A 27,153-nucleotide genomic window follows, 5' to 3' on the forward strand; every position below is an offset into this window, starting at 1 on the left:
AAATGAAAGCTTCTTCAGGGTGGGCAAACCAGCCACACAGCACCTCACACTACTTGACATTTATTTATTAGAAAGTATTTACAGTGTCTTTGAGTACTTCAGGCTCATCAAAAAGGGTGTAAACGTATCAAAAGATTTATTAGGATAATAAACAGTCGCATCTCTAACAGATCGAAACATTAAAGTAAAGATGAACCACACATCAGCAGCACACAAAGAGAAAAACATTTGACTTCACTTCCCCTCGCCGAGAGCAGCAGCCAGTATCTTTTCTGCGTCAGCCGCCATTTCATCGATGGCGCCGTTTAAGGCTTGCAGCATGGCAGTGAAGGAGCGGCTGACAGAGCGGGCGTGTCTGGGCATCGCCATCTCCACCAGCTTCGACGAAGTCGTGGCCAAGTCCTTTTCTGCCGCCGCCAGCCGCTTTTTCACTTCACCTTTGGTGACCTCCAGTGACAGTACGCAAGTCCGCAGCCCTTTAAGTCTAGAGAGTTCCACGCCTCGCTGTCGGGCAAGTGCCTCGACCGATTCATTGTCCAGGCACAGAGATAATTGTGCTTTGGTTAGAATCCGCACTGCTACACTTGAGTCCACCATGGAGGCCACAAAGGGAACAGGAATAGCCGACACCCCACCAGATAGTGAGGCGGCTGCCCATACAAGTGCTTTGAATGCATCCTTTTTCTGAGTGACCAGGGTGGAGGTCAGCGTCGGGAGAGCCAAGAGAAGAGCGTGGGCTCGGATCTCTGGAAGGTCTCTCCCCATGTCCTCCAACAGGCCGGGGAAGTCAAACTTCTCCAGGGTTGATGGTCGCACCACGTAGACTTTAGGCTGTGCCACGCCTTGTGATGTCAGCACTCCCACACTAGCTTTCCTCTTTTCTTCCAGGCTTTTTTCTGTGTCTTTCGCTACAGCGAAGAGAATAAAGTAAACTGTATGCTGCTGCAGTGAGCGGGCCTCCAGGAACACCTCCACACTGTTGGGTTGGAGTGTCTGAGTGAACGTCATGAAGACGGCATTGTAGCGTGAGAACTTGACTTTCTCCATGTACCTCTCAGGTGCAAACGGGGAGGTGGATGGAACGGGTGGCAGATCCCAGAGCCGAAAGTCTGGGTGTCTGGGGTTAGGGTAGCCTGCCACTTCCTCCGGAGCAGCAGGGGACGGAGACGGAGCAGCTCCTTCGTCCCCGGGACCGAGGCCACGGAGGGAGTTTATGAAGGTGGCTTTTTCATCACCACGGTCTCCCACCACAGCTAAGTTGATCCTGCTGATCAGAAGATCTTCCACTGCATCCTTGACATCTGATAACTTGTTGTTCTCTATGGAGTCTTTGAGGGTTTCAAGGAGGTTCAGGCCTCTGAAAACATCAGCCATTTCTGTGAAAAGATAAAGATAAAAAAGTCCATTTAATACAAGATGAATACTATTGTCGAACAAAGCCTTAAAACTGATCTTCCTTTAACATTCTGGTAAATGTAACAATAGACATGATGACATTTGAAATATAAATACAAATAAATACAACTGGAAGCTTTGCAATATTGATCATGTGACATAGGCCTAAAAGAAACCTTCGCTTCTCTGAGGCAAGTTAAGTTTCAAATTAAGAAAACTGAGAATTAATCAGTTTACACCTAAACTGAAGGTTTAACAAGGTCAACAGTAATAGAAAAATAAAAATCCTAAAATGAAATAATGCATTGCTGCCAGTTATCATAATGTGCCACAGCACAAATATCAGTCTCAGTCTCACACATATCAAATATTGCGTCTTTTTTTAGGACGTGCAAAGTTTCATTTCAACAAAATGCTGCACACACTCACCAGCGGATGTGAAGGAAAAGCACAGCTGTGGTTGAAATATTTGTTCGCAGTTGTAAAATGTTGATTGTTCTGCAGCTCTGAAGCAGCAGCAGCGTCAGGCTGAGCTATTTAAGGCGTCCGTCCAGCCAGCAGAACATTCTAATCCCGTTAGCTCAGCCTTAATCCAAAATCACAGGCATAATGTGTGTGTGTGTGGGGGGTGTGTGTGTGTGTGCATCTAGTTGCATTCATGCACAAGCCCACAAGAAGGCACACATGTTTTAAAATGATCCATCATTTACGATCCATTAACATTTGTTTCTAAAACAGCTTAAATTATTAATATATTTGAGTAACAACAGTGTTATTAAAATGCAAACCTTTACTAATAACAACAGCGAAACTGCTATCCAGACAAGAGAAGATGGCCAAAACACACCGGTATGGCCATGAAAAATATATTCATTAACAATGCAAAGTCTTTCTCCTCACTGTCCACGATGTTAAAGACACTGGGTGCCTTGTTTTCCGAATGGTTCAGGCGTGTACCACATCAACACAACGTCCCACGGTTCAATTCCAGCCGGGGACCTTTCTTGTTTCATGTTTCCTGTCTCTTTACTCCTTCAACAGTCAACAACAGTGCCAAAAAAGTTGTGACATGAATAAAATGAAATTCAAAGCCTGTTGTTAATTGTCTGAATCATACTTTATATCAATGGCAGGTCTGAAAATGCTCATTTGTATTGAATTAAATGACTCAACATAGTTTATAACTGAGGTATGAAGACTTGTTTTTTTGTGTGGATGTGGGTGTTATGTTGACACAAAAAACACAATCAGCAGCAAGAGTTTCATTTTCTTTTCACATACTGTGAAAGCTGCTGTGTGAACCATAAAACAGGCATTACCAGTAAAGAGGAACAAAGTAAGTTGAGGAAGATGTGCACACAGTAAGTCAGAGCCTTATGAGCCAAACTGCAGAGTTTTGCTGCTGTTTCTTTGAAGGGGAACCCAGGATGCAAAAACATTTGACACGTGGTGAAGTTTCAGATGTTATTTTAGGCTCACATCCTCTCACACCATGATTTCCTGTCTTGTTTTATAGTCGAAGTTACAGTTTTATGTTCTGTCTGCACTGATAAATACGTGATTAAATCCAAATAAAAAGTCATTTCTCTTGAAAAACAAAAGGTGGTAAAAGTATTTGTTGGCCTCACCTGTAAATCACAGTTTCTCTGTAATGCTGATGGATTTACAGATTCAAGGGAGAAGCAAAGAAAGCACCGTGTTGATACTCAGCTATAGTTTCAATGCATCATTTTTTTCAAGTATTTGTTTTATTAAACACAATTTAAAAACAACAAAAGCATTCACTCAAACATTCAGAGTTCCTCAGCTGTAATCAGCTGTTACTGCAATACTCTCGTTGCCACGGTGAGGTTGTCAGGCAACCAGTTGGCTCCACCCAGTCACACCACACCATCCTAAAACCTGGAGTTGAACTTTGGTTTTAGTTTTTTTACTTTACACAGAGCCCCGCTAGCTTTCCCCCTGCTGTTCCCAGCCTTTATGCTAAGCTAAGCTAAGCTAAGCTTAACTGTCTGCTGGCTTTAGCTCCATACTTCAATCCCTAAACATGTGGTTGAGGAAGGAAGCGATTAGTCTAAAATATTTAACTGCTATTGCTTTAAAACTTTATTTACATTGCGTGCAGTTATACACAAATGAAGACACAATAAAATTCTATTCAAAACACCTTTCTACTTACTGGTTTCCTGATATATAGAGTAAAATAATACTCGTAATTGCAATGTACAGCAGTTAATTCAACATAATGCAGTATACACACATCCAGCGTTAACATAAACAAAATCTGTCTGCGTATTAAAAGCAATACTGTAGGCGGAAATGTAAGATAAAGTGTGAACATTTGTCCTTTAAGTGATTTTCTGCAACAGATTTTCCCCTTTTCTTTTAGTCTTTTGAGCGTGAATGTTCCCACAGGTCACAGGGAGTTAAGGCCCTGACACACCGGCCAATGTTTAGGACATCGGGTGAGCGTCTGTCTAATTGAGCGTTTGGAGTAACCAGCATAGCCCGTCTGTAAGAGAAATCACTCTTACTGGCTTCTCAGCAGCTCAGCATATCAAAGCACCAGAAGAAAAATGGAAAAGAAAGGGAAAGCCCCTTGAGCATGTCGCCTAACTAATCATGATTTCACTCATTAAGGGTGGTGGCTCTATTTTTTCACCTTCGCCTCTTCACCAAGTTTTTATCAGACAAATTCTCAATTAGAGGTTGCTATTTTAGAGAGAGAGAGAGAAAAAAAATGCTGCTTTATTGTAACAACGGTTTGTGTATCTGTATTACGGAGTCATCCGTTTTCCTTTCCAAGTGAGTACATGAATACATGCTACCTCCACCTGGTGGAATGGGGTGGTATGTCTTCTCACGCGGTGTTGCCGTTATCTTGTGTAATGTCAAACTGTAACGCGGTATGTTACCCTTAAAACTATGCACATTATGTATGATTTGTACATGTAATATGTAATAAGATATTATGTCACTGGAATGACAGCCACCTTTGTTGATCTGCATTAGTTAGTTAGAAAGGAAAGGAAAAAGTAAATGCTTTCTATACTAAAACAGCCTTTTATAGACAACTGTTCAGGGGTCAACGCTGCTACGGAGCTGGTTAACCAAATAACTTGTGCTCTACATTATGATGTTCAAACATAATCTCAATCATATAAGGGCTACCAGAAGAAAGCCACTGCAGAAACCGTACATGGGACAGTTACACATGACAGCAAGAAGCTATGGCACCACAACAAGAAGCAACTTCATCCTCTAAGAACTAAGAAACACTCAATTCATCGTCAATCTGATCCATCACATCCTTCACTGTAGAATAAACCGCCACATCCTCACTTTCCTCCTCATCTCGTACACCATGTTCTGCCTCCTCGTCCTTCCCTGTCATCTCCTCTTCCACTTTGCCCTCTGCATCTTGTCTCGCCTTTACTTTTTCTCTTTTAATTTCAGCGTACTCTGTCTCTGCCTTCCCTTGTGTCGCCCCTGCCTCTGCTGGAGTCTGTCTCTTGATCTGGGAGAAATCAAGGTGGGAGTACTCCACGTCTGATTTCCCCACTGCGCCAGCTTGCCCTGCTTCAGCTGTCTCTTGGTCGATGGCGTGATCCACTTCCGCTGCTGCACCAGATATCTGTCAGATACAACACAGAGTCATTCATCAGCTGCTGCAACACCAACAACAAGTGGAAATGATAATCTAATGCTCGAATAATGTCAATTGTCTTATTTTCAGCATTAAGTCCTGCACTGCTGTTAACAGTGTCTTTACTACCACTAAGTGTCACAAAAGTCTTTTATTGGATCATATGTCCAGTTGTTTTGATATAAATACCATCTGATTCTCGAGAATTGTCGCCATCTCCAGAGTGTCAGCGTGATTTTCATACTTCCTCCGTTTTTTTCTGAGGAGAAATGTTTATACACAGCGACAAATGTTAACATACATTAAATTATTAAAGGCCAAGTTCACCCAAACACTTACATTCAGTCGTCATCTGCTCACACTCAATGCCAATGGATGCAGCATTCTTCTAAACAACTGAAGTGGATGGGGACTTGTTTTAAAGCATAATAAACAACTGAAAAAATAACATAAAATGGCTCCAACCAGGTCTTCAGGTGTAATCCATCACTCAACTTTAAATCTTTTCCATCTTTTTTGGGGATCTTGGGGCTTATAGAGACTATAGAGACACGCTTCATAGAGCCATTTCATGTTTTTATTTACTGGTGTTTTTTTGACCTTTTAAAACAAGTCCCCATCTACTTCAGTTGTTGAGGAGAATGCTGCATCACTGTTTCAGAGTGAAGCAAGACTTATGAAACTTCACTCTTTCCATCAGCATGGGGGTGAGTAGATAATGACTGACCTTTTAAAAACTCTGGGCCACGGTTCCTTTAATCTCACTCGAAAGGATCACTCTAGAAGTTAAGCATGATTTGTCCCACACTGCTAACCATTTTACAAAGCATGCTATACAATTTAAGATGTGTTTTTATGAACTACATTTGAAAAAACTGAGCATGTAATCCAGACAAACAAGAAAAAGTAAAAATAACGACACATAAATAGCAAATTCATAGTGTACCTGTGACATATCCTCACGAAACAGCAAGTGATTGCAGAAAGAAGAGCGCCGATCAAAAACGCAACGATGATTTCCAAACTCGTCACAATTCTAAGGAATGTCTTGATTTGACCTGAATTAAAGAGAAACAAACACAAAAAGCACTTTAGATCGGAGGTTAGACAAAAACAAACTTCAAATGGTGAGCGGTTACCTTCGTCTTTTTTTTCTACTTGGTTCATGATGAGTATCTCTTTTACTTCTCCATTTTTATTGCTGCTGACACACTCAACACCAGTGTTACTTCGATCTTTTACAGTTAGGACGATGGTGCTGTTGATCGTGTCGTTTGAGACGGCAGTACTGACAAAGTAGTTGGAGTGGTTCTGCAACAGTGGCCATTCGATGTTGGGTAAAGGAAACCCCTGACTGATACACATACAGACCAGAGACTCTGACTGATTGCATCCAGAGCTTCTGAGGATCTTTGGATATACTGCAAAAAACAGAATCAGAGCATCGAATGAAGTGTACAGCAAGTTGATTACAACATCTGCAGGACATGACAGTAATTTTCCTTTCTACTCACAAGTCACAGTGACATTGGCATTCACAGTCAAAGTCGTGCTCAGGTGTTTGGCTTTGCAGGTGTACTGTCTGGCATGTTCTGTTGTCACATTAGAGAACACAAGTGTGGCTGTCCCATTGTTGTTCTGCAGGTAAGTTTCATTTCGACTGTGCAGGTCTTTGTTGGAGGGGACTTGAGTCCAAATGACAGAAGCGGGAGGGAAACTTTCAGCGCTGCAGGTCAGTTTCAGAGTATCACCCTGATTTAATGTTGTCCTTCCAGTGATTTCAGGCTTCTTGACGTCTTTGAGACAAAATATTTGGATTTATTAGATAATGCCATTTGTGATCGTATTCAACACGTGGCTTCAATCGGAAGCTTAAATCCCCCAAAAGCCTCAGAAACCTTCAGGCATTTCAACATCTATTTTTAAAGCAACACTATGTAACTTTTTCAGCTCAAAATAACAGCTTCAAAATCATGTTGATGGTACAGTTTCTTCTAACAGGGTGAATGGTGTCTCTATCACTTGTGTCTGCACTATGTAACTTCAGTGAGAGTGTAGGATCAAAACGTTACACACGTTTCCTTCTACATACAAGGTTTTTAACACATAACATTGTTATGACGCCATGAGTTTTTTTTTTATAGGTAGCACCAACATCACATCTGATACATTGTTACAGAGCTGGTATTAGTATTTACGACAGTGGTGTTGCACTCTGAAACTGTGGGGTCTGCCAAATCACACAAAATGCCAATTTCTACATAATGTTGCTTTAATATTGCATATTACTGTAGCACTTTCTGGGGGCTTAGTCAAGCCTAGTCAAGTCTAGTCTAGTCTAGTTTAGACACAAGGCCCCACTTGGACGCTGAAAGCCGTGAAAAAGGTATTAAGTTGGTGGCGGCAAGATCTGTAGTTTTTAATTTATACTGTAGTTTCATGACATATAAAATTAAATTCTTCTGTAAGCAGTAAAGAAGTCATAATCTGAAAAACCATGAAAGGGCCACACATACATGTTTTAGTCACCATGAATTCAATACGATTAAAAAAAGGTTTTTGTAGGCTAACCTGGAAGTTAGCCTACAAAAAAGGATTTTTTAATTGGAATTTGGATCACTGTAGAAAATAAGCTCCATGACAAACACAAGTTTATGATACTCTCACACATGAACACCACTTTTGTGATTTTCAAAGCGTAAATGAAATTGCTAGACGTAAGAAGCTAATGTGAGGCTATAAACAGACTACACTGCGATCACATGACTTGAACATCACCACCACTAAGCGTCTCACTATACAATTACAATACAAGCCTTCCAGAAATCACTATTTCATTTGTGACTAAAGTCGGCCGGGTAAGACTGACTAGTAAGTCAGCGAGTCTCTGTGTTCGATGTGATGGCATATCATTTAGCCACTTGTTGTTAGCAACTGATATTTTTGAGACACATACGCGCTTCATAATTCAACTGAGGGTAATCTAATTATGTATTTTATGCAGTAGAACAAAACGTGTATATATCTTTAGCCTGTGGTGACCACAAACTTTATTTCAGGCATTTAACTGAAAACCAATTCAAAAAACTTTGAGACGAGGGAACAGGAAGTGCAAACATGCCTTCTGATTTCTGGGGTTTAGGACTCATTACTAGATCACATTTTTCAACCACTTGACAATTATAAAACTTTCTACATGCACAGTGAACGTACACAACTGTTGTGTTAATATTTTCTGTTGTGAGAGAGCGCAATATAGGAAGTGCTACTCACAGGTCACATTCAGAGTCACCGTCTCCTCTGTAGTGATGTTGTTAATGAAGCTGACCTTACAGGTAACATTGGTGCCGTGGTGTTCAGCTGATGAATTAAAGGTCAAAGTTGAGCTGTGTCTCTGTGTGACACCAGTCACATTCTCAGTCTTGGAAGCAGTGATGTTTCCTGCGATGTGAGAACTCTTCTCTCTGCGTCCACTCCACGTCCAGGTGATTGCAGGAACAGATCCAGAGCAGAGACCAGGAGCAGTGCAGGTCAGTGTGGTCTGCTGTCCCTCTGTCAGAGGAGGAATCGTCACTGTGGGCTTCTGGGTCAGATCTATAGAGGGAGCAAACGTAGAGTAGAAAATTAGAAGAATCAGGGGAGCAGACATGAACTTTATTACTCACTCTACTCAAGTACTATAGACAAACATAGAAATCTTCTCTGTTAAATATTTCAAAGGGGCAATAAGTAGGAGGCATAATGGCAGCGTTCCTACTGATTGCCCCCAGAGTTTACAACCTTTTCATAGATCTATGAATAAACATTACAGCATTGTATACCTTGTACAGTGATTTTCACAGCTCTGTGAAATGTGAACCCTTGCGTCGTTCCATTCAGGACGATGAGCTGATAAGATCCAGAGTCTGAGCTAGTGAGGTCATTGATGATGATGCTGCAGTTGCCCAGATCAGGCTCCAACAGCGACACTCGTCCTCTAAACCCAGGCTGAGCATTGGAGTTGGTGTTGTTCATGCTGAGTTTTAATTCAGAATCAGTACAGTTCTGTTCACATTTGTACCAAGCTGCACTTTCCAAAGTGAAGCCTGAATCAGCAGTTAAATTACAGGGTATCACAACACAGAGTCCAGCCACTGCTGATATTTCAGGGGGATCTCCTGGAGATGCGACTGTTGATACAAACAGTGAAAAAGAGGAAATTAGGCACAGACTTTTTTTAACTGATGAAGAGAGACTATTTGGGCCGATGCTATTTGGAGCAGCATGTGCACAATTCATCTGTCTCTGATGCACGCGGCTGATATAGTTTAGCCAGTCATGGTGTTAAGTTCCTCCCTGATCTGAACAGGAAACAGAAAATAATGCCTGCAAAAACATTACGTTTTAGGTTTTTACACATTTTTCCAGATTTATCTCTGGTACATGAATCATTATTTAATTTTAAGTTTGTTATTCATGTTAACCAGTAACAGGTTGCGGGACATCCCTTAGCAAAAAGTAGTTTATTCAAGTGTACTACAAGTATACTTATTTTATACTAAAACTGAGGCAGTATACTTGAAGTGTATTTTTTATATACTACATTTTATATACTTAAGAAAAGTATACTTGGCTTATACTGAAAAGTATAAAGAATAGTCTAAGACTAAGTACATTAATACTTATACTTTAATACTAAAGCTTATACTTGTACTTCAGTATACTGTGGACTGTGGCGCAAAGACTCTTGGGTATTCTGTTGTTGTTAGTGTAATTATGGTTCCTGAATGTGTTTGTGAATAAGATGATGTGTAAGACGGTTGCGGGTTAATTGACATCCTTGTTCTGTGGTTAAATTGTGTCGAATTAACAAAGATGATAAAAATGTTGGCACCGTGAGTGAAGGGGTGTTTTCCGGGAGAGACTTCCCGTCCGTTAAGCAGTGGGCATGTATGTTAATAAATGGTGAATTTCTTGATAGAGATATACATTACAAGTGCTAATACTTACAATATCTTGATGTAAGTACAGAAAAAGGTTGAGTCATTGAGTTGTGCTTATATTTAATTTAGCAGAATAAAAATGTTTTTCACTACACACATTTGCTTTGAGGTATTACCCCTCAACTTACATGTTAATAAACTAAAATGTGGACTAGAAGTATATACTTAGTACACTAGTAGTATATAGATGAGTGTACTTGATGTATACTTGAAAGTGTACTTCTGTAAACTTAAAATGTCCTTATAAAGTATACTTAAAGTATACTTTTATAAACTTAAAATGTTCCAATTTAGTCCGAAGAAGTATTAGATTAGTATACTTTCTAGTATGCTACAAGTACATGGTCCATAGTATACTAGCTATACTTATACTTATACTCAAGCATACTTAATAAAATGAACTTCAAGTATACTACTTTTTGCTAAGGGATGAGAGCTTTAACAAGCTGCGAAAGCCAAAAAGGAAAACTGAATACATTTTGGAGCGTGAAAGGAAACATTGATAATCAGTGCAAAAAGGTCTCATACCAAAACTTCAAAGAGGCTTTACACTATACCTGTGTTAACAAAGCTGCTTCTCTCAGTGAAGAGCAGGGTCATCCAGATAAGAGGAAACATCCTGATCCGATGATTGAGATGGTCTCTGCCTGCATAGGACGAAATCTTGCCTCTGAAGAATGGGCAATAAGCATTCACAAAGGTTGGTTGATCAAACTGGACGGGAAACAGCTCCACAGCTGACAGCACAGACGTTTATACAGGAAGTTGCATGTTCACGTAACCTGTATCCCTGTGAATACATTTGACTACCACTTTCCCCAGGGGTGCCATGTTGGGCCCCTGATCAAAGCTCAGCAGCTGCTCTGCACAATAAATGCCTGTAACATATCCAGGGCCTCTGTCCATGTCTGGCCCAAGACCTTTCCCTACTTCAGCTGGCCATAATGCACAAACAAAGCCAATAACTTGACACAACACTGTCAGAGGTTAGGTCGGGGCAGAATCATTCACTGCAATAGATTTCACTGAGAAAGAAAGTAAGATAAATGTTGTATTTTACCCGTTTGTTCTCCTGCTCTCTGGGCTCCACAGTGTTCTCTCTTGTGTGACTACACCTTAAACTGACTCCACCTCATCACTTAAGCACCTCTTCCTTCTTTGTGCAAAAAAATAAATAAAGGCAGACTCACTATTGCTGTTCCTACTGGACTGCCTCCATGTGATGCAGTTGTGTCACAGTATTTATTTTGTGAATTTCTACATTGAACACTAATGAAGAAATAGGAAAAGAAATTGTTGCTTGTTTTTTGTACCTTGTTCATGGCTATGAATGATACAAAACATTTAGAAAAGGGAAGTTTATGGCAGTTGCACAAAATATGCCATCTAGTCATCTTGAGAAACAAAGCAAGCAACCAATAGTATATTTTCTTTGTGCAGGCATTTATGAGTAAGCTTGAAATGTTCTTACTGGTCCAGCACTTCCTTTTCATTTTCCTTGTTAGAATAAAACACAATACATACTGTACAAAATGCATGATGTCCATGGCAGTGTATTAATGCAGTGCCATTTGAGAAACGGTCGAAGAATATTTATGTGTGGGAAAAGTGCTTTTGACACAGATAAATGTTTTAAATACCTGCAGAATTTTTACATTCATCGCGTTTCTCCATTTTAGCTTCAGTCTCTTAAAAGCACTTCTCTATTCTCATATTGTGAAATATCTGTAGGTGGTGTCGTCAACAGTCACTGAGTAGTCAAAGACACATTTCCTTATACAGCACCCCGTACAGTATTTTCAGTGTCACCAACAACTTCCTGTTGCACTAGCAGACAGTATCTTCAGCTAATGGCACGCAGTTCTGTCAAGATCAGAGGCCATACACCTGAATATGAAAAACACACTGCAGAACCAGCAGGAGAAATAAAGTGTCAGAGGCTGAGAGGCTTTTTAAACTGTTTTTTTCTGATCAACAAACTCCCTGCTCACTGTATTTTTATTCCAGTTGATCCCTAATATACATGGAATCCACTACTTGTACTGTATAAAAACTGACGAGGAGAGTATTTTTTTAAAGTTTCTTCACAAAAGTGCTGTATACAGCGACTCTCTTGAAATTAAAAGAATAAATACTATGGACATTTCTTCAGAGCAAAGGGTTAGCATTTATTTATGTTCAAAGCAAGGCAACAGCCAGAAGAATGTACAAAGTTTGTAATTTTTTACAGAAATTGACTGCATTTATATGGCATGTATATTTATCTGAAGCACTTTGTCTCTCATTCACCCATTCAGGCTCATTGATGGCATGACTGACAGTGCAAGACACTGACCTAACCATCCAGAGCTATTTCAGGTTCACTGTGTTGCTGTGGCTCAACCGCCAAACCCTTCAACTCCTGGATGACCCTGATCTACTCAACAGTACATCGTGAGTCAGCAACACACAGTGGCTTCATGAAAAAGCTAAAACAAAACTATACTTAATTAACTGAGTACTTGACACATCAGATCTCAGTCTATTCGCATATAATTTCAATGCACTTATCAAATAATGTATTGCCTAAAAATTAACCACTACAGCACATAAATCTATTAATTCCACATGACATTGTTTAAATGAATCATTTTAGACAGCAAAGCTCATTTGATGTATTGCTAAATGTTTCACTGTGTGAATGTTATGTCACATCTTCCTATGTTAAATTGCCTGTCATGTTCCATCTTCAGCAATAAAACAAGAGAAAGAAACTGACTCCAACAGTCACATCGTCCTTAAATATTAGCCATGACTTCATCTACAGTGGAGTACACTGCCGTGTCCTCTCCTTTCTCCTCTTTTTCAGACATGCACTGTTTCTGCTCCTCATCTTCCCCCATCATCCCCTCCTCCTCTCTGTTGCCCACCAACATTTCGCCATCCTCCGCAGCATCATCTCGTCTCTCCTCTGCTTCTTCCTTCTTAATTTCAGCATACTCTGTCTCTGTGGTCTCCCGTGTGTCCTCAGTGGGACTCTTCTGTTTACATGCGGAGAAGTCAAGGGCCGAGTATTCCACCTCTTTTCGTTCAGCGTCACACTCCGGAACTGATTGTGCAGCAGCCTCGGCTCCATCTGCTTCTTGGTCATGGGTCCCACCATTTCCCACCACTTGACCACCATCCATCTGTCATGTACAGTCAAGAAATGATATGTCATTTGCCAGCTGATACAAGCCAGACACCAGTACAGTATATAAAACTAAGCACAAAATCTCTCCAGCAGTGGCATTTAATATTTTACACACTCATTACACAAAAAAGGGGCCCTGGAAACTGTGGTATTTTCCTGCTAACTGTAAATCATTTATTCCATACATTCACTACCAATAGCTCTCTACTTTATTCAATAAGGTCGGAAAATCAGCTTGAAAAGACTTGATGATATTGTTGGTAATACGTCAAAATTATAATTTGGGTGATTAAAGCTGTAGTTTTAAACTGACTCTAAGATTCTACTACTTGTTTTTAAGGTCTTGAATTGTCAGACTGCTGCCTATATTAATGATCTGCCAACTCCCTTTGAGTCCGATGGCTGCTTGGGATCAACTCACAGCGCCCAGCTAATAGTTCCGAAATCTCAACTTGACACAGGCCCTGTCCACAGGTACATTAACATTCATTAACCTTACGCTTTTCCATGCATTTTGGCCTTAAAGACTTTTTTGGTCACTGAAGTCTGTCTTTTTTTGGAAAACTTGTGATATTTAGAAACCTAGTTTCAGTGTTTATATTTGAACCGGAAGAAACAGTGACGGGCAAACCTCCAATGTGAACTAGTATTAACTATGGAGTATTTCACTTTGCACAGTGATGGAATGGATGTTATGCTTTCTATATTTAGAAAGACACAAATGGTCATTGTTAAAACAATGATGGAATTAATTTCATTCAGAATTTATGAGTCATGGAGACTTGAAAGCACATAGAAGTGGTGCCGGGCTGCCAGCTTGTCTGGATCGACAGTCAGCCTTCATTTTCTTTGGGAGTTTTTGTGCCCAGTTGCAGACGCGATTACACAGGAAATCAATATAAAGCCGATGGTGTCTTCATTCTAAAGCCATCACCTGGCAGTCAACATTTACTTCATAATACTTTAAAGCAAAAACCTTGTCTATCGCTAGTTTAATGTTGCTTGTTGTGTCCTCATGCAGTGCAGTCCAGATCGGTCTATATATAGTAAGAGATCTGACGCTGCTAAAGTTACCAAAGATGAAATGAACATTTAAATGAATAAAATGTAAATACCAGTGGAATCACTTGAGCAGTCACCATCTCCAGCATCTCTTCCATCTTTTCAGGGCTCTTCTGTTTTTTTCTGGGAAAGAAACATAATTAAACAGGAAACATATTATTATGAAGAACAACAACAAAGTATTACTGAATTACAGTGAATTTTGAAATTGGGTTAAAATTAATCGCTCCTGTGATTTGTAATGTGTACTTCCATATAGAAAAAACTTATCATAACCCTTATTCAATTAGGTAATCGTGGCTACCTTTGTTTTCTAAAATGGTTCTTCCCATGTATCAGGCAACAGTTGGTTTAATTTTTTGTTATAGTAAAGGACAGGTCATTTAGGTAGCAGAGTGGCTCAGCAGTGTCGCATCACAGCAACAATGTTCAGGGTTCAAATTTTAAAAAATGGTTTAAGTATGCTGAAAAACTGTGTAATCATCAATGACTGATTATTATACACATTTTACCTGAAATTGCAAGAATGGATGTCAAGATAAGGATGCATCTTTAAGGATACCTGCAACATATTCTGGCCAAACAGCAGATGGTTGATGAGAGAAGAATCCCAATCAGAAACGAAATGATGACCTGTGGCTGTTGAACAATTATCAACAATTCCTGGAACAGATCTGGAATGGAGAGGAAAGAATTGGATAAAACCATTAAAAAGTTGTGATCACTGCTGCTTTTTGCTATGACATCAAACCAAGTTTGTATATTGAAAAAGAGGTTTAGTCGTTAAAACACTTACCCTTTGGTTGGAACTCCTTTATATTGACCGTGAGGTTCTTTCTTGCTTCCTGGCCACTGATGCTGACACACTCAGCAGTGGCGTAGTTGTGATGTTTTAAAGATACAGTCACCCTGACTGTGTGTCTTGACACAGTGGTACAGACAGAATATTCAGTGTATTCACTATAATTGTCCAACATCGGGAATTTGATGGTGGGTGGAGGAAACCCCTCACTGATACACGTACAGGTCAGGACCTCTGACTCAACCTCACATGAAGAGCTTTCCAAGATCCTTGGAGAAACTGTGGGGACACAAAATGAATCCCAACATCACAACAAACATGCAGTAAGCTGATATGAACACAGATTTTCTTTCAAAGTAATAAATTCAGTCTACTTACATGTCACATTTACGTCAGCATGTTTAGCCAGAGTAGCGTTCTGGAGTCCTGCTGTACAGATGTACCGTCCAGAATGTTCTGACGTCACATTAAGGATGACAAGAGTGGCTGTTCCAGTCTCGTTCTGCAGGTGGATCGTGGTTTCATTCTGCAGGTTTTTGTTGGAACCAGGTTTAGTCCATGTGATAACAGATGGACGGAAACTTTCAACGCTGCAGGTCAGATTTAGAACATCACCCTCTTTTACTTCTGTCACTCCAGTGATTTCAGGTCTACTCAAAGCTTTAAAACACAACATTTTAGACAAACTATTAGAATTTTGTCTTAGAAAACAATTTATTACACAAAACACTTAAAAATCTTAAAAATAATCTCAGTAGATAATAGACTTTTTTTTCAAAAGATTATGTTGCTAAGACCACAATGTGTAAGAAAAAAATATCAATATCTATGCCTATCAGTAAAAAACTAGATAAACTGAATTAAACTTGAGGAGGCGCATGGCAATGATGAACTATAAATGTTTTTCAAGTACATTTCAGAACATCCCACTTCTTCACAGCCGTAACTGCACTGCTTTTCTGTTCCTTAACATCAGAGAAAGTATGCCACGACAGAAATGCTAATTCATCGGGAAAGAAGATATGCAAGCATTTTTTTTAAATTAGAGCTTTAGATCCAATTCAGATTTGAGATTAATGCATTCACGCACTAAACCACAAACCTCTACACACAGACAAGATATCCAACAGTGGCATAACAACACTCAATTTAAGAGAAGCTGTTCACTAGAAAAAAAATCTCAGGACTAGGTGAGCAATTTCTAAACAATTAAAAGACACCAGCCAAATGTTTCACCTCACTTTTCATGTCATGAACTTGAGACATTCACAGTTAAGTTTGAGGGTATCCACATGAAGCTAAGAGAGCATACTTTTACATTTTTCTAAACAAACAAAAGATAAAAGATAATGATGTAAAGTATACTCACAGGTCACATTCAGAGTCACCGTCTCCTCTGTAGTGATGTTGTTAATGAATCTGACCTTACAGGTAACATTGGTGCCGTTGTGTTCAGCTGAAGCGTCAAAGTTCAAAGTTGAGCTGTGCCTCTGTGTGACAGAAGTCACATTCTCAGTCTTGAACTCAGTGGTGTGTCCTGTGATGTGAGCACCCTTTTTTCTGTGTCCACTCCACGTCCAGGTGATTGTAGGATCAGATCCAGAGCAGAGACCAGGAGCAGTGCAGGTCAGTGTGGTCTGCTGTCCCTCTGTCAGAGGAGGAATCATCACTGTGGGCTTCTGGATCACATCTACATGGAGAAAGTCCATGAGTGGAATCAGGTGAGTTGCCTAAAGGTCATCATTTACTTACATTTTTGATAAAATAAACAAAAAGTATTGTATAACATTTCAATGGGCCAATAAGAAGAAGTTATATCATGAACTGCTGCAGTTCCTACTGTCTGCCCACAGAGGTTGACAGAACACAAACATTTACTTCATACTTCATCAACACTATAAATACACCATCAGTCCAAAGGCACAACAATGAACATCTTCATTGTATGTATTTGTTGTAGCATTTCATACCTGTAACAGAGACTTTCACTCTTCGACTTGTAAATCCCTTTGATTTGTTGACCACTAAACCTTCAACTCTGAGCTGATATGGTCCAGAGTCTGACTGAGTGAGGTCATTGATGATGATGCTGCAGTTGTTCTGACCCAAATCAGGCTCCAACAGTGACACTCGTCCTTTAAACTCAGGCTGAACTGTTTCCTTCTCATTAGTGTGGAATATCACTTCTGAATCACACTTTCCTGGTTTAGATGAATTACATTTGAACCAAATCATATTTTGGGTTTTATAGTCTGACGTCAGGTTGAAAGAACACGGTATCACAACACAGAGTCCGGCCACTGCTGGTTTTTCTCCTTCATTAAGATTGAAACAGGATCCATTTGGACAGGTTTTCACTCCTGCTGAGGCACCTGTTAATGCAAACAATAACAGAAACAGCAAGAGAGAACATTTAAATTTGACAATATACCATAATTGATCAATTATGAAAGGCAGTACTCCTGAGAGACAGTATGTATACAATTTGTTTTATATAACTTCCAATGTCAGCTGCGGCAGTAGATGAAGCAACAAAATTATGTAATTACAAAAAATTCTTATTTATCTAAAATATCTTTGGTAAAAAAAAAAAAGATAATTTAAATAAATATACCAACATTTTAAAAATAGAAAGTTATGAAGTGATGTGAAATTAGAGGAAGCATGTTAGGGAAACATTTTAAAGGACATTCATCGTGGCAAATTATTGCTTTGTAGTCTGTTGATATTTTTACATCATTACATTATTACACCACTGAAATAAAGATGCATACCTGTGCCATCATTTCTGCCTCTAACAGAGAAGAGAAGAGCTGCCCAGATGAAAACAAACATCCTGGTTCGGTGTTTGAGACAGTCGGTGTCCGTGCTGCACAGGACCAACATGTCCTTTCAGAAGCACAGACATTTTTTTCATTAAAAGGTTTCAGTTTAGGGACCAGAAACACCTCCGTTGCTGGCAGCACAGACTGAAGTCGCACCTTTTCTGTAGTCACATTATTCAGTGTTGCTAACATGTTCATGTCCATCGGTGTGTTTCGCAATGAAGTGCCTCTCAATAAATCCCTCAGTCCGACAACCTGAAACTCTTCCTAATTTACTGCACACCTTAACAATTAAATCTAATCATTTAGTTAAATAGTGCTTCATTACATTAATTAGGTAAGAATGACTTTTACGTTTAAATTAACAGCTTCAAAAGACATTTTAAAAATGAGTTGTATTGTGTTTTACCTCTTTGTGTCTCGTTCTCCTGCTCTCTTGTCACCCCAGTGATCTCTGCTGAGTGTCTCGGCTCTGAACTGACTCTTCCTCTCTTCTCTTTTTGTACTTCTTCTTTGTACCTCTTGACACTACAACAAGCCTCCAGGACATTTATCTGCAAACTGCTGGCCCTCCTTAAACTGCCAAACTTAGAGCTAAAGTCTCCTCATATCATATGTATATACAATAAATCTAGTTGAGAATGTGCAGCTTCAACACTGAATAATAAAATCCAACAAGTCTTGATTTTTTTTTGATTATCTTCATGACTGTGAAACTGAGAAACTTTGAGAAAGGGGAAGTACTGTTTGTGTCTTAAAAAGAGAAAATGTAATCTCAAGAAACCAACTATTCTATCTACTAACTAAACTTGATTATGTGTATATTGAGAAGTGCATGAATGTAAACAGTCTGTATTATTTATTCATACAATCATTACCAGATAAATGATATTTCTCAGAGATGGGTATTAGTTGAAGGATCAGTTTACTCATGTATGCAAAAGACAAGTGCATTTAATATCTACAGATTGAAAAATAAAGTCTTTGTTTTAATCCTAGTTTTTAATTTTGGCTCCATCCAGTCTTCTCAGAAACATCCCTGTGTTGAATCTTCCGTGAAACATTGCCTCAAATGCGTAAACTGTATTATTTTGAATAGCTTCCTGTTCACACTTTATTGTGCTAGATTATAACTATTTTTATCTACAAACCAGCAACAACGATGTCCTTACAAGTTACTATGTGTCTAAATATCAGACACTCACTACAGAACCGGCAAACGTTGCAGAATGTACCTAAAGAAATAAAGGCTTTGTTGTAACTGACAGACACAAACAAGTGTGTTTCCTGTTACAATAACAGTAAATGAGCACTGAGTCAGTTCGATTCCTGCTGCACATTAAAAAGGGAAGTAATCTATGGCTTGTAATCTAGGGCCTTCAGAGACTAACCTGGCCACACCAGGTTGGTTGCTTCAATTCTTTAACATTATTTATACAATTAACACAATTGTTCTTGCTTTCTGAGATCCTCTGGATATTCATCTAGGACAGAAAATACTGTTCTGAGTGTGAAATTTGTTCTATGTGTTGCTGCCCCACCACTGCAAGAAAACATTGTCCATGGAAACACAAGGAGAGAATACTACTCAAACTGTAACTTCGAAAGATTTTATCTGAGTCCTGCTAAAGCATCTTATTAACCTCGGCCGATCTGTAGAATGCAGTTTGGTCTGTACATGTTGTCCCCCATCTTTCATCCAAATACAAATGACCATGTCGTACCTGTACTGACAAAAACTTGACACAGTAAATGAAAAAGGAACAAGACTGTGAGCAGCCACACATACTGGCAGCTCTGTGAAACTGCTGCTGTGCTTTGAGCAAACTGTTAATGTCAGTGTGGTCACAGGCTCACAATGACACTAACATGCTGATTTTTTTTAATGTTTACCATGTTCACCATTTTAGTTGAAGCAAGTAGTGCAGCTGATGGTTCAAAAAAGAAAGTTGTGGGTTTTTGAACATAAATCATGGTACACACCATTGTGTATTGTATGGATTGGGCTTCACTGGTAGAGAGGCCTTAGCGGTTTAAAGGTATTCCATTGTATGAACCGTAGTATATTTGCTTCTTTACAGAATTTAATTCTACCATATTACTGGTATTTAAAAAAAAAAAAAAATAAAGTTTATATGAAGTTTTATTTAGCACACATATATAAATACATATATACACATAATATTATAATTGAGCTTAAATAAAAAAAAAAAATCATTTTTTTCATTCCTATAAGGGTCATCTTAACTACTATTACAGCTGCTACTACTGATGATAATGACAAGAAAAATAATAAAAACAGGAAGAAGAAGAGATAACATCAGTAAAACATTGTTAGATATTTTCATATATCTGACAAACCGACCAGCGTACAGACTTCTGCTGCATCCCTACAGCCAAGCTGAAAAAAGAGACACCTCATCCATGAACAGGGTTACAGCGAACGTCATTTTTCGCGGCGAAATGTGGACCATTCAAAAACGCTTGGGCGAGCCAGGAACGTCACTCAGGGTCGATGCTTATCATAAAGGTATCAAACAAAAGTACACTTAGGCTCTCAGAGCAGAGAGGATGCAGGTGGTTTCACTTCTGGCCCCTGATTTTGCAACCCATCGCCCTAATGGTGGTGTCAACTCTTACATGGATGTAGGTTAACATAAGTGGAAAACTCATGAGCTTGAAGAAGGAAATATGTCCAGTTTCCAGTCCACCCTGAGTTGCATTAATGGGTTTGCTCATTCCACACCATGTAGACGAGTAAAGTGTCTGAGTCATTTAAGTTTACCACAGGCTGAAAACGGAGTTTGATCACAGCTCTGTGGTAAACAGGTCCGTCAGCCGTTGAACAGAATATCCATCATCAGTCCATTATTTCAAGCTGTCACATCTGATGAACAAGGAAAATTCATCCTCAAGCAGCTCCACAATGTAACATATTCCTTAATTCTCAGCCATTATATCCTTCACATTGGAGTACACTGCCACCTCCTCTCCTTCCTCCTCCTCTGGGACACTATGTTTTGTCTCCCCATCTTCCCCTATCACTTCCTCCTCCTCTTTGCCCTCCAACGCTTCACCTTCCTCTCCACCATTATCTTCTTTTTCCTCTTTAGCTTTTTTCATGATTTCAGCATACTCCGTCTCCGTGGTCTCGTGCGTCTTCCTTGGGCTCTTTCTTTTCAACACGGAGAAATCAATGCTGGCATACTCAACATCTTTTGGTCCAACATTAAGATCAGGGGCTGCATTCTCTGCTGCCACAGCTTCTCCTTTTTCAGTTTCTGCATGACTAGCATCTATCTGTTGGGTACAATGCAAATTATATGACTCATTCAGCTGAAACAAGTACCAAATTTGAATGAATACTGTCTGTTTTACCTACATTACTACTACCAACATTTTTTTATATATATATAATTAAGTTATACCATCATCTTAAAAATTGTAGATTCCATTTCTGTACTGTTCTGTACTTATTTCAGATACTGGTATCCATCACAAAGTGCATCTCCTGTACTTATTGGAACATTGTTATATGTGGTATTGTTACATGTAGTGCACCTACACTGCAAGGTAACAAAGAAGGGCCTGGCTATTAAAGCAGGCATAGAAGGCAAAGTGTCAACTTTTTGCAAGATGATTTACATAAAGGGAGCAAAGAGTTTAGTTTGGGTAAATCGCACAAGTTGTGCTTGCTTAAATTTACTTAAAACAACGTCTGCATACATAATTCACCACTGGTGGCTAAATTATTGTAGCTACGAGCTAACTGGTGATGTCCAGTCCCATTCATGCAAACGGAAAAGGCAGTCTAGAAATATCTGACTCTTTCAGCAATTACTTCGCTGATGCTGAAGCTCCAAACCTTCTTTTTATTTGTTGCATTTTCAGTATTGATGAAATGAAAAAACTGTAATGTCCATGCACATGTTCGTTAGCAGTTTCGTTGTTGATGCTCAGATTCTTTGAGTGTTTCCTAAAATAGCAGAATATTTCATGCCAAATCTAACTGTGTAACCATTTGCTTTGGTAATTTCCTTGAAAAAAGTGTCTGACTAAAATGTTGAGCAATGAAAGCCATCTTCACACATCTCAAGTGCTAATTAAAAAATTCTGAAGAAAACTGATGTTTAAATAATGCAGTGATTCCCATTGGGGGGGTGTAGCCCCTGGTGGGTCGTGAAGGTACTGCAGAGTTCATTTATGATGAAAAAATAAAAACATATTCTTTAACAAGTCAATGACGGGACTAGAGTTGTTATTAAAAGTTTGAGTGGGCCCCAAAAGATTTTACAATGTCAAATTGGGCTTCATCATTCTCAAGTCTGGAAAAGGCTGAACTGATGTATATAATATTACTTATATTACCAGTGGATCCTCCTGACTGGTCACCATCTCCAGAGTTTCATCCCGTTTTCCAGAACTCTTGTTCTGTTTTCTTCTGGGAAAAACAAATTGTAACTGATTAAAATACATGCATGAAGATTATCAACAAACACTACCAGTAGTCAATTATTAAATGGAGTACCTTCGACATTTCATTGCTAAACAGCAAATGACAGCTGACAGAAATACCCCAACCAAAAAGGCAAGTATGAGTTGCAGCCATGACACAGTTTTAAATAGGTCCTCGAACCATTCTGCAATCAAGGAGAACAACAATGTTAATGTTCTTCTCAGCACTAAAAATAAATTATAGCTTACTTCCTTTAAACAGCTTAACCAATGTCCAAATGCAGAGGTCACAGTATTTAAAAAAAAAGAAAAGAAAAAAAGAGGTACTTAAAATATCATAAAGTGGTGTACAGTAGCAGAAGTACTGTAGCTGCAAACACGTACCTTCTGGTTCTGGTTTTGTCTCAACTTTTTGGATGGTCAAGTTTTTTTTTACTTCCCCATTTGCATTGCTGCTGACACACTCAGCAGCAGTGTTGCTGTGGTCTTTAACAGTTAGGGTGACCGTGCAGTTCACTGTGTGGTTTGAGACGGTGTTAATAACAGTGTAGTCAGTGTAGTTCCTCAACAGTGGCCATTTAATGGTGGGTACAGGAAGCCCGTCGCTGATACACACACAGGTCAGCACCTCGGTTTGAATCTTGCATTCAAAGTTTGAGATCTTTGGAAAAGCTGTAAAGACACAAGCAGAATCACAAGATACTAAGAAAATGCTACTAGTGTAAAATATGAGCATAAACTTCCTTTTCAACAAGATTAGTACAATCTACTTACACATCACAGTTACATCAGCAAATACAGTCACAGTTGTTTCCAGGTGTTTTGCGGTACAGATGTACTGTCCAGAATGTTCTGCTGTCACACTATGGATGACGAGTGTTGCAGAGCCAGCATCGTCCTGCAGGTCAGTATTGGGCTCATTGTGCAGGTCTGTGGTGGAACCAAGTTTAGTCCATGTAATATGAGAGGGGGGGAAACTTTCAACACTGCAGGTCAGATTCAGAGCTCGTCCCACCTCGACAGTTGTATTACCAGTGATTACAGGTTTCTTCATATCTGTGAAGCACATTTTACACAAAATACATTGAAATAGGATAGCAGCAAAAAACTGATGAAAAAAGATTTCTCAAATTAAATGACTTTAATATCTATAACCTGAAGTCATTATATACTTTCCACTAAAATATTCATATCACAATATTTATCAAACATATAAATAAATTGAGGGAATGTCTGTCAAATATATACATGCATTAAAATATTATTGGTCCAGATAAGTTAGACTTCTTGAGATAATAAAAAAAACAGAGGCATTCATTGTGCATGTGGTTTCCCTAAGCCTGTAAAAATATATGCATATTGGTGTCTAAATATATATTACATACACACAAATAAATTAAAATCTATATCAATGTGATATAGTGTATGATTAATATAATATATACGTAATACATCCAAATTAAGCGTGTACACATTTGTGTATTCATGCATAGAGTAGTAAAGCGTTACATTTATGTATAGAGTCATTTGTTGCTACCACTAGAGGGCGACACAGTACAATGGTTCAAACTCTACATTGTGGTTTTAACAGACAACACGTTTTTATTATTCTAAATATGTGCATAGAAGCACATGACTGATTAAACTATTACTGAAGTGCTCTATCAACAATTATACAGTGTACTTACATTTTACTGTTACATCAACTCTTTTCATCAGGGTGTTGTTTAGATGTTTTGCTGTACAGATGTATTCTCCAGAATCTTCCACTGTCATGTTATAGATGGAGAAAGTGCTCATCCCTCTGTCGGCCTGCAAGTAGGTTTCAGTGTCGTTCTGCAGGTCGGATAAAGTCTCATTTTGCATATTAATTTCTGTTCCATTTTGCAAGTTTTTTTCAGATAATTTAGTCCATGTGATGAGAGATGGAGGGAAACTTTCAACACTGCAGGTCAGATTCAGAGTCTCACCCTCCATCACACTTGTATGTCCAGTGACTTTAATTTCCTTCGAATCTATGAGACAAATTATTTACTGCATTATAGACAATGTTACAGTGTATTAATGATTTAAAAGTCAGCACAGTTCAGAAAACCATCAGGGATGACAGAGCAAATTTCTTAGCAAACATTTTAGACAAAAAGACCATATGTAAGAATGAAATACAGGATGTTCTACTCACAGGTTACATTCAGAGTCACTGTCTCCTCTGTAGTTGTGTCACCTGTGAAGCTGACCTTACAGGTAACATTGGTGCCGTGGAGTTCAGCTGAAGGGTTAAAGGTCAAAGTTGAGCTGTGATTCTGAGCAGTGATGTTTCCTGTGATGTGAGAGTTGTTCACTTCAGTCCCTTTCCACCTCCAGGTGATTGTAGGATCAGATCCAGAGCAGAGACCAGGAGCAGTGCAGGTCAGTGTGGTCTGCTGTCCCTCTGTCAGAGGAGGAATCAGCACTGTGGGCTTCTGGATCAGATCTAATGGGAGAGAGAGTCCATGAGTAGAATCAGGTGAGGAGCCTGAAGCTCATCATTTACTTAAATGTCAGCTAAAACAATCAGATACAGATATCTGTTAAGACTTTTTATGGGACAATAAGGAGGATTTGCATCATTTAATGCTACAGATCAGACTGGTTACCCACACACATCAACAAAAGCTAAACAAGGACTATAAATACATGTTAGTGCAGTTCAAAGGCACAACAATGCACAATGTCACTGATTATATTTACTGTAACTCCACATTACCTTTAACAGAGACAGTTGGTCTTAGAGAGAATGTAAATCCCTCAGGCACCTCATTCCAGGAACCACCTGACTCCTTATACCGGAAACCATTAACTCTGAGCTGATATGATCCAGAGTCTGACACAGTGAGGTCATTGATGATGATGCTGCAGTTGTTCTGACTCACGTCAGGCTGCAGCAGTGACACTCGTCCTTCGAACTGAGGCCGAACTTTTTTGTTGTTCTTGTTAGTGTGGAATATCACGTCTGAATCACCACATCTTCGTTTACGTTCACATTTGTACCAAACCATATGTTCAGTTGTAAAGCCAGAACTAGTATTGAAGGAACATGGTATCACAACACAGAGTCCAGCCTCTGCTGTTATTTCTGCTTCATAAAGAATGATACAGAATCCATGGTAACAGTGTGTTTGCCTTTTCTCTGATCCACCTATGACAAGTAGGAGAAACACAACAAGGTTTCAAGGTTTCAATTGTGACAACGCACCACATTTAAAATAAAGAAAGGCTACTTCTGCTGACAGATAAACCACATATACACATATACCGTTTTTTGAGCAGATGGCAGATTTTCATTTAACTCATTCCATTAACATATTTCTTAATCAATCATATAATCAAGAAAGTCATTCAAATAACTATTTAATTGGTCGGTAAATACAGTACGGTAGATGCTGCAAGGGAGGTCACTAATGAGCTGATAAATTCAAGGTGGAAAAACTAAAAACTTGTAGAAAAAACAATGAGTACATTTATCTTTAAAAATGATTGCTAACAATTGTATTCATCTCTTTTTGCATCATAACGAGATTACAATGAAGATGCATACCTGTGTCAGCACTGCTGCCACTCACAGAGAAAAGCAGAGCCACCCAGAGGAGAAAAAACATCCTGATTGGATGACTGACACAGTGAGTCTCTCCTTCTAAAGGACACATTTAACAGTGAAAGTAAAGTAAACAACGAGGAACTGACCAAAAGGAAATCAAAATATCTGTCAAAAAAATTGATGTTTTTTCATATTGTGCAGCCCGAGTAAAGAACTTTGTGAGCTCTGTTCTGTATTAAATCAGCTGCACAACAAATTAACTTAACAATTACAGTGTTGTGCTCCCAAAATCATTTAGTGAATACACCAACATCTTTAAATCTGTTCACCCCGTCATTACCACCAAATCAAGATTGTTGAAAAAGCATTAATCAAAATAATCATGAATCATTAACTAACTTCCATTTACAGCACTGGAAGACATTTTAATCAAAAATCAAATGTCGTGTTTTACCTCTTTATGCCTTGTTTGCCTGCTTGCTTCCTCTTCACAGCGTTTCTGCTCTGAACTGTCCCTTCCTCCCTTCACTTTTCTATTTCTTAACTCTGAGCGAAACAAGGTTTGAGGAAGTTTCCCCAAACAGCTTTAAGCTTTATTTGTCTTTTACTAAACCTGGCACGTTTTTATCCAATTATCTATACTTATAATCTCATGACACCACTGTTTGTATCTAATTTGCACCTTTGACATTGTAAAAAAAATTTAATGTTGGCTCATACTATTTGGTTTTTAGAGCCTCTCCATGACAGTGAAGTAGTGTAAAACTTTTTGAAAAGGGAAGTTATAAATGTGTGGTATTATTTTTGTCTTGACAAACTGACAAACCAGTACAAGCACTGACTTCTCCTTAAGTGTTTTTTGTATGTTTGTTTCAGTAAATTAAATGACTGTATGACATATATATGAGCTCCTCAATCACTTTAACAATGCACCACATGCAGTTTATGGTACATGTGACTGTTGAGTGAAGACGATCAAATGACCATTGTTTAAGGTCCTAAAACATAACTGTTTCTATGTGTTTGACCTTTTATACATACGCAATTGAAGTTTTAGGCCACTGAAAATAGACCTTTTGGAAAATTCTTTCCAGGTGGAAGATTTTCAGATTTTGCACCAAGACCGGCCAGATAGAATTCCTGACTTGGAATTCCAACTTGGATGACAGTTCCATTGCTCAGGATACGTATAATCAGAAAAATGGTAAATATCAGCGTCAGTGAGTGAGTGAGTGAG

The 27,153-nt window shown here is 39.0% G+C and overlaps 4 protein-coding genes across 4 annotated transcripts; all 4 read right to left on the reverse strand.

Annotated features, from left to right (window-relative positions):
- Nucleotides 1-205: 205 nt before the first annotated feature.
- Nucleotides 206-1,936, reverse strand: irgq2 (immunity-related GTPase family, q2). The gene is made up of 2 exons (XM_030392972.1): nucleotides 1,825-1,936; nucleotides 206-1,376 (listed from the first exon to the last, which is right to left on the reverse strand). Exon 2 carries the CDS (start codon nucleotides 1,372-1,374, stop codon nucleotides 235-237), a length of 1,140 nt encoding a protein of 379 aa, XP_030248832.1. The 5' UTR covers nucleotides 1,375-1,376; nucleotides 1,825-1,936; the 3' UTR covers nucleotides 206-234.
- A 1,192-nt stretch (nucleotides 1,937-3,128) lies between these two features.
- Nucleotides 3,129-11,151, reverse strand: LOC115566902 (sialic acid-binding Ig-like lectin 5). Its single transcript, XM_030392961.1, has 9 exons — nucleotides 11,084-11,151; nucleotides 10,581-10,693; nucleotides 8,863-9,210; nucleotides 8,315-8,635; nucleotides 6,556-6,837; nucleotides 6,181-6,462; nucleotides 5,988-6,099; nucleotides 5,231-5,300; nucleotides 3,129-5,029 (listed from the first exon to the last, which is right to left on the reverse strand). Exons 2-9 carry the CDS (start codon nucleotides 10,639-10,641, stop codon nucleotides 4,664-4,666), a joined length of 1,842 nt encoding a protein of 613 aa, XP_030248821.1. The 5' UTR covers nucleotides 10,642-10,693; nucleotides 11,084-11,151; the 3' UTR covers nucleotides 3,129-4,663.
- Nucleotides 11,152-12,150: 999 nt separating this feature from the next.
- LOC115566899 (sialic acid-binding Ig-like lectin 5) lies at nucleotides 12,151-18,397 on the reverse strand. The gene is made up of 9 exons (XM_030392957.1): nucleotides 18,294-18,397; nucleotides 17,834-17,948; nucleotides 17,030-17,431; nucleotides 16,429-16,749; nucleotides 15,438-15,719; nucleotides 15,054-15,338; nucleotides 14,820-14,931; nucleotides 14,311-14,380; nucleotides 12,151-13,190 (listed from the first exon to the last, which is right to left on the reverse strand). Exons 2-9 carry the CDS (start codon nucleotides 17,943-17,945, stop codon nucleotides 12,801-12,803), a joined length of 1,974 nt encoding a protein of 657 aa, XP_030248817.1. The 5' UTR covers nucleotides 17,946-17,948; nucleotides 18,294-18,397; the 3' UTR covers nucleotides 12,151-12,800.
- Nucleotides 18,398-20,085: 1,688 nt separating this feature from the next.
- On the reverse strand, nucleotides 20,086-26,422 carry LOC115566897 (sialic acid-binding Ig-like lectin 10). The gene is made up of 10 exons (XM_030392954.1): nucleotides 26,371-26,422; nucleotides 25,917-26,012; nucleotides 25,086-25,517; nucleotides 24,522-24,812; nucleotides 24,028-24,354; nucleotides 23,114-23,395; nucleotides 22,724-23,011; nucleotides 22,413-22,524; nucleotides 22,253-22,325; nucleotides 20,086-21,184 (listed from the first exon to the last, which is right to left on the reverse strand). Exons 2-10 carry the CDS (start codon nucleotides 25,975-25,977, stop codon nucleotides 20,825-20,827), a joined length of 2,226 nt encoding a protein of 741 aa, XP_030248814.1. The 5' UTR covers nucleotides 25,978-26,012; nucleotides 26,371-26,422; the 3' UTR covers nucleotides 20,086-20,824.
- Nucleotides 26,423-27,153: the final 731 nt, after the last annotated feature.

Source organism: Sparus aurata, chromosome 17 (assembly GCF_900880675.1).
Source record: "Sparus aurata chromosome 17, fSpaAur1.1, whole genome shotgun sequence".
NCBI lineage: Eukaryota > Metazoa > Chordata > Actinopteri > Spariformes > Sparidae > Sparus > Sparus aurata.